The 7,500-nt window shown below is 41.3% G+C and overlaps 1 protein-coding gene across 1 annotated transcript in view; it reads left to right on the top strand.

Annotated features, from left to right (window-relative positions):
* The window catches only part of LOC134444890 (myelin and lymphocyte protein-like), an 11,592-nt gene that overhangs the window by 1,605 nt on the left and 2,487 nt on the right, over positions 1 to 7,500 (top strand). Inside the window, exon 2 of the mRNA XM_063194070.1 lies at positions 3,663 to 3,827. Within this exon, the coding sequence (XP_063050140.1) occupies positions 3,663 to 3,827 (165 nt within the window). The remainder of the gene's footprint in view (positions 1 to 3,662; positions 3,828 to 7,500) is intronic.

Here is a 7,500-nt window from a genome sequence, read left to right as displayed (position 1 = left end):
TGGAAGGAAACTGTTTGTGTTTTGTTTGTTCGCTGTTTTTTTTTTTTTTTAAATACTTTTGACACCTCTGTGATTGGCATACAATTACCAAGGACCGCAGAAAGCTGGGGCCAGGCCCATGACAGTCATCTGAAAGGGCCCCCCTGCCACACCCAATGCTTAACCAGAGATTCGAAGAGTAATATATGTCTCTCTAGCTAGTATAACCCTCTCTCCTCTTTCTTTTCTCAAGCACATTGAATGACAGTTATGTATTGTATTGCTTTTGCTATTTCTAAACTAAAATTAAGAAAATTTCTTGAAATTCATGAACAGCTGTATTATTCTTTAAGGGCTTTTTTGCCTTTATTTGATGGGACAGTTGGAGATGGTGACAGGAAGTGAGTGAGAGAGAGATGGGGAGGATCGGCAAATGACTCGGGCCGGAATCGAACCCGGGTCGCCGGCGTAGTAACCCAGTGCCCTACCATTACGCCACAGCAGGACCCAGCTGTATTACTTAAGTCAGAAATACATGTATAATCAATGGGGAAAGAGTTTTGCTTATTTATTTAAGTATTTACTTATTCGCTTGGACAAACAATTTGCTTGGACAGTTGCTTTTAGTCATGCGCAGTGACACTGTGTCGGTTGGTTGGTCGGTCGGGTTTTCTGACCATCTGTCAGTTGGTCCGTTCTGTCGGAAACTGGCTTACATTTTAAATAAATGTAAGTAAATGACACATGACGTAGCTCTGTGGGTCTTGTTTACCTCTCAGTTTTACTATCAATGTCTAACCTCCTCATGCTTCATAAAAGTAAGAGTATGCACATCCCATCTCTCTGAGGCCAGGTGCAGGACAAAGGCGCGCCTGATAGTGGAAAGAGTAGAAGTCAGCACACTGTAGCTCCGCTTTTGAAAATGTATTCAGGTCATACAACGCTTCGATCCAACAGGGTCTTCATCAGGCATCGACCCAACAGGGTCTTCATCAGGCATGATGATCAGGCATCTTCATTTCAAGAAGGAGGCCGCACCTTGCATAGTAGTGTTCTTTTATTGCACATGCGTCTGTGCAATAAAAAACATTAGGATGCAAGGTGCGGCCTCCTTCTTGAAACATTGAATTTAATTTTTTGGCCAGCACCCTCAGAGACTTAAATAATTAAGAGTGATGCCTGCTCTAAGAAGAAAATCGACATTGTGCATCACCTCGAGCTCACACGAGGATCTGGAAATCTTAGACGAGCCCGAACAGAATCAGATATTTCACAGCCTTTCCAATCAGAATTGCGGGGCGGGATTGCGGGGAGGGGTATATACAAGTCAGTGGTTGAAGTAGTACGTGAAAGCCACGTGAATTCTCCAATCAAGTTCGAGCTGTTTTGAACACACCCAGGCCTTTCCAGAGCTAAGCGATTGACAACGTTCCAGATCCCATTGCGTGAGAACCAGGTTAGCTCTTTGGGATTGTGGTGATCGCCTAGTGTGCTACATGTGTGGTACCTCCACATCCTGGGTTCATACGCAGGTGGGTGGGTGACTCTCCCTCACCTGTGTCAGTTCTGCATGACTCACCTGTGAAAAGCCGCATACAATCTTCTCAATAACCCTGGACACGTAGAGTTACTTCATAGATGCTAAAGGAAATGGAGAGAATTATGGGCTGGGATATTCCAATTCACAGTTCCCATACCATTGCTGTCTACAATTTAAAAACAAGTAAAAACTGTCTTTTTTGTATAATAGGCCTACGTAAGCCTAAACCATGATCCTGATTTTTTACTGTATTTTTTATAACATACTCATATTTACCATGCAATGCACATCTGGGCTACTATCTGCTATTTTCAGATTGTCTCCATGATGTAAGAAGCTGATAAAATGAAATTGCAGTGGTATTTGCTCATTTCTTTTCTTATCGTTTGTGCATAAACCAGCTGGTATGGACTGTGCTCGGTTCATTGAAAGGCTGTAGCAAAAATTCAGAATGATAGCATTGTTTACGAAGCCCTGTGGTTACAATGGCCAACTCTTGGTTAGGGTTATACCCATATATTCAAAGAAAATCCAGCTTTAGAATTGATGTGTTTGTTCAGGGCGCAGCTTGGACTTTATGACTCTACACATGGAGTAGGCTACATAGAGGCTATTGTTGTTCCCAACATTTCAAAATTTGGCCGTTACTGTGTGCTAGAAATGGTTCTATTAGGCCCTGCCGTGCCTACCATGCGGCTGACCCGGGCTCGAGGCCAACCCCTCTCCGTCTCTCTCCCCATTCACTTCCTGTCCACCCCTCACACGGTCCTATCAAATAAAGTCGTAAAAGACCCCCCCCCCCCAAAAAAAAAAAAAAAAAAATCTTTAGAAATGGTTGTATTGGTGGAGAGTAGTGTCACTTAGTTTCAGCAGCTAGCTATGCACTATTAAATCTTAACAGCAATCATTTTTGAGTTACTGATGAGGTATTCATGAAAAATATATATTGAAGGAATAGGCCTACATGTGTGACAGTTATCCAAAGTCAGGGTTTTGAATATGGAAATGAAGTGGTGTGCAAAACACTCACTTGATACTCACTCATTTACATTCATGCGTGTCAACGGCATAATACCAAACCTGAATTAATTTTTAAAAACATTCAACGGTAGTAGGCTACCATAACAAATACTACTAAACACACGTGTGCTTGTGTTTAAGGGGTTTCAGCAAAGCAGTACCTACGGTTGTGTCTTACATAGTGCAGAGTCAGTATATGATCGTAAGACTTACTGTATTCGCTACTTGGTATGTGTATTATATACAGAGAAGGCTGCATGTATATCCCTTTGTGATGAACAAAATAATTCTAAAACTCTACTCTACTCTATACTGTACTGAACTCTACACTGCTCTACACTCTACTCTACTCTACACTGCTCTACTACTCTAATCTACACTCTACTGTACTGTACTGTACTGTACTGTACTGTACTGTACTGTACTGTACTGTACTGTACTGTACTGTACTGTACTCTGCTCTACTCTGCTCTTCTCTACTCTACTCTACACTGCTCCACTACTCTACTCTGCTCTACTCTACTCTCTTCTACTGTACTCTACTGTGCTGTACTCTGCTCTACTCTACTCAGACCAAGTTTTACCAATAGACAAACTAGGTAATTGCTCGGGCCCCATCAAAACTGCCGATAAAACAGTCAGCCCCATCATGGTAAATGTCAACNAAATAACTCAAGAGGGCCCCATGTCTATATTTCGCCTAGGGCACCCAAATGGATCGAACTGCGACTGACTATTCTACTGTACTGTACTGTACTGTACTGTACTGTACTGTACTGTACTGTACTGTACTGTACTGTACTGTACTCTACTCTACTCTACTCTACTCTACTCTACTCTATGTTGTTCAACTCTACAATAAGCTACACTGCTAAGAGTGAAAGGTGCTGGCTACATGTATGCAAATAGCCTACTTTTAAGTGCGGATATTTTTAAATCTGTTCACGCATAAACACAACAGGTGGATAAAAATAGAAGGTTTTTTTTAGTTCTGACAAAACACTGTACCTCATCCTCTCCTCCCCCATCCTTTGCCCTCTGTCCGCCTGTCTGTCTGTCTGTCTGTCTGCCTGCCTGCCTGCCTGCCTGTCCGCCTGTCCGCTTGTCTGTCTGCCCACCTCAGATAATCGGCGGGCTGGTTTGGATCCTGATAGCGTCCACCAGGGTGGCGTTCGCCATGCCCCAGGGGTGGGTCATGTTCGTCTCCGTCTTCTGCTTCGTCTTCACCACCGTCTGGCTCCTCATCTTCCTCTTCGGCTGCAACAAGGGGAGCGTTTGGCCCGCCATGGTGAGATACTTACAGCACCAACAGCTTATGTTGCAGTTCTACAGTCTGCGATGTACAAATTAAACGTTTATTTAAGAGCTTATTTGTTACAAGTGACCTTTTTATACTCGACAATGTACAGTGAGGAGAATAAGTATTTGATCCCTTGCTGATTTTGTTGGTTTGCCCACTAATAAAGACATGATCAGTCTTTAATGTTAATGATAATATGCATTCTAATATGGAAAGACAGAATATCAAAAATCCAGAAATTAACTCTAAAGAATATATATTAATTAATTTATATTTCATTGAGGGAAATAAGTATTTGATACCCTGCCAACCATTAAGAGTTCTGATCCCGCAGATCAAATGGCCCTTCCAATCAACTTGTTATCTGAATTGAACACACCTGTTAATAGTAACCTGCACAAAAGACACATTGAATCTGCAGAATCAGTCCATAGAATCAGTCAATCAATCAAACTAAACTCACCAACATGGGACAGACCAAAAAGCTGTCAAAGGATGTCAGGGACAAGATTTTAGAACTCAACAAGGCTGAAATGGGCTCCTGGATATTAATGAGCAAATTGTTGGTGCATTTCTTCCCAATTTTAGGACATACAAAATGATCATCAATCATCAATCTTAAGCCTGTCTGTGGTTCCATACAAGATTTGACCTTGTGGGAATTTAATAACCAGGAAAAAAATAGATAAAGCACCTTAAAATTGTATGGGAGGAGCTAGGAAATGATCTCAAGGCAGCTGGGACCTCAATTACTAAGAAAACTATTGGAAACACTTAATACCACAGCGGATTAAAATCCTGCAGTGCATGTATGGTACCCCTGCTTCAGAAGGAACCTGTTCAGGCTCACCTGAGGTTTGCCAATGAACATCAAACTGGATTAGGATATGATTGGGAGGTGTTGGAATCAGATGACACCAAAATCAAACTGTTTGGCATTAACACAACTCGATGTGTTTGGAGGAAGAGAAATGCTGCCTATGATCCCAAGAACAACACCTTCTCCAACATCACACATGAAAGTGGTAACATTATGTTTTGAGGTTTTTTGTCTGGCCAAGACACAGGACAACATCACATCGTCAAGAAATGGATGGAGGGAGACATGTAAACGTACAGTGCTGCATGCCAACCTCTTTCCCACCACCACTAGACTGAAGGTAGCTCATGGATTGGCCTCCCAATATGATAATAATCCATAACATACAGCCCAAGCAATGAAGGAGTAGCTCAAGCAGAAGCACATTAAGGTCATGAAGTGGCCTAGACAGTTTCCAAACATTAACCCTATAATAATCCTGTGAAGGGAACAGAAGCTCCCATTTGCCAAGCAACAGTCATACAACTTAAGTGATTTAGAGATGATCTGCAAAGACAAGTGGTCAAAATTCCTTTCTAATATATCCACAAACATTGTCATTAACTGAAAGAAACATCTGACCTCTGTATGAGAAAACAAGGGCTTTGCCACCAAGTATTTTGTCTTCTTTGACTAGAGGGGTCAAATACTTATTTTCCTCAATGGAATACAAATCAATTAAAATATATTCTTCAAAGTTATTTTCTGGATTTTCTTTTTGATATTCTGTCTCTCCATATTAGAATACATTTTATCATTAATATTATAAAATGATCATGTCTTTATTAGTGGGCAAACCAACAAAATCAGCAAGGGATCAAATACTTATTCTCCTCAGTGTATAAACTAAAAGTTAATTTACAGTTTATATAAGCCCAAAACAATCTTTATTCAGTGGGCTAGTACATTAAAAATCGCCAACGTGTATTGGTCCTGCGGCCTTCATCAGGGTGTGTGACATTGCACCCTCCAAGAGCAACAGTTGAGTTTTAGGGACACTGGTAGTGCTCCACCTACTCTTCTTCTATTACATTACATTACATTGCACTTAGCTGACGCTTTCATTTATTCAAAGCGACTTACAACTACTATTTTTCAGGTTATTGGTTACAGTCCCTGGAGCAATGTGGGGTTAGGTGCCTTGCTCAAGGGCACTTCAGCTATGGATGGAGATGTAGGGAGAGGTCAGGGGGGATTCGAACCTGCAACCCCCAGATTGAAAGACCAACCACAAGGCCACGGCTGCCCCACGTCACGTCTTCTAACACTGTGAGTGCTAAATTGGAGTCTGTAAGCAGAGGCGGTTCTAGAAGGAGGGCCAGGGAGGGCCACGGCCCCTGTAGAATTACTCTTGGCCTATGTTGCGGCCCCTGTACTAAACAGTCAATGGTTAATATTATTGTTTTACTGAAATATCTAAATATCAAACACAATATATTAAATACAATATTATACCTGTTTTTTTCCATTAAATGTGCCCCCCTAAAACCACATTGGGACAATCTCGGCCCCCCTGGCAATTTTGGTCTAGAACTGCCACTGTCTGTAAGGGTTGAATACTGCCAACTGTACAGTGGTTGGACACTGCAAAATGTACAGTGGTGTTCCATGCTGCCCTACAAAGCAAAAGGGCAGTAACTGGATTGCTGTTTAAAATGACTAACTATAACTTTAAAGGGACACTGTGCAGGAAATGGTCAAAAAAGGTACTGCAACTTTGCTGCTCACTGAAACTGGGCTGCCTATTGCCAAATTTGATCTTTACATTAAAGTTTACGAAGTAATAAACAAATATTTTCTAGTACGGTCCAAGTACAGTCATTTTTGCAGCTAAAAATGGCTATTTTTGGAAATTCAAAATGGCGGACCATGGAGAAGATCCCCCTTTCCATGTATGAAAAGTGCAATTTTTCCAGTCATAATGAATACTTAGAATTTGATGCTGGTGGTAAGTATTCATGAAAAAGGTAACATTAGTGAATGGGAAGCATGAATTCTGGAAATAAACAACTAAAAATCTCACACAGTGTCCCTTTAATGCCATATATATCAAAGTCTACAGATAAGTAAAATGATTGATTTGGAAAAAGGGTGGTAATATAAAGTAACAAAACTGTCACATTTCAGTAATATTCCAAAAACCACTTATACTGGATTGCAGCATCATTTTAAAGTCAACTGACTCAGTTTTGAGCTCTGCGCAGTTACTGCCTTTTTGCTTTGTAGGGCAGCATGGGTAATGGTGATGTGAACGCCTCCCTCTACTCACAAGCCTGTATAGCATAATCGAGACACAGCGTTCACTTACCCAGATCTTAACAAACAGGTTTCTGCAATAGATCATGTGATAGCCTCGTCTCATAAGCCAGCCCACATCAACTACAACTGTGTTTAGGGCCCCCTCTGTAGACAATAGGCCCTTTTCATATGACGTCAGGCACCTTTGAATACTGAACATTTCAATGCATGTGATGCAAGTGTAAGTTGCCTCCGGGCACTGGTCCTGGCTCAAACAGTTAGGACATTGACTGGCACGCCTAGGGACCCAGGTTTGACTCTGGCCTGAGGTCATTTTTGTGCATATGGCTTTGCAGTGTTAATTCAACACTCGAGGAGTTCATATTTAACACTAAAATCAAGTGGGACTATACCTGTAGTATATGTGCTCAGAATATTATTGAATTGCCATTTTTCCATTTTTCCATATTTTGCCTTCAAACTTGTTAGGGAATGCCAGTAAACACCATGTGCATAGACTGCCATTGTAAAGCCAATTGAGACAAATTTCCGAATTAGCCAAAT

The sequence above is a fragment of the Engraulis encrasicolus genome, unplaced genomic scaffold (genome assembly GCF_034702125.1).
Source record: "Engraulis encrasicolus isolate BLACKSEA-1 unplaced genomic scaffold, IST_EnEncr_1.0 scaffold_825_np1212, whole genome shotgun sequence".
Classification (NCBI taxonomy): domain Eukaryota; kingdom Metazoa; phylum Chordata; class Actinopteri; order Clupeiformes; family Engraulidae; genus Engraulis; species Engraulis encrasicolus.
This window is presented reverse-complemented; position numbering and strand designations above follow the sequence as displayed.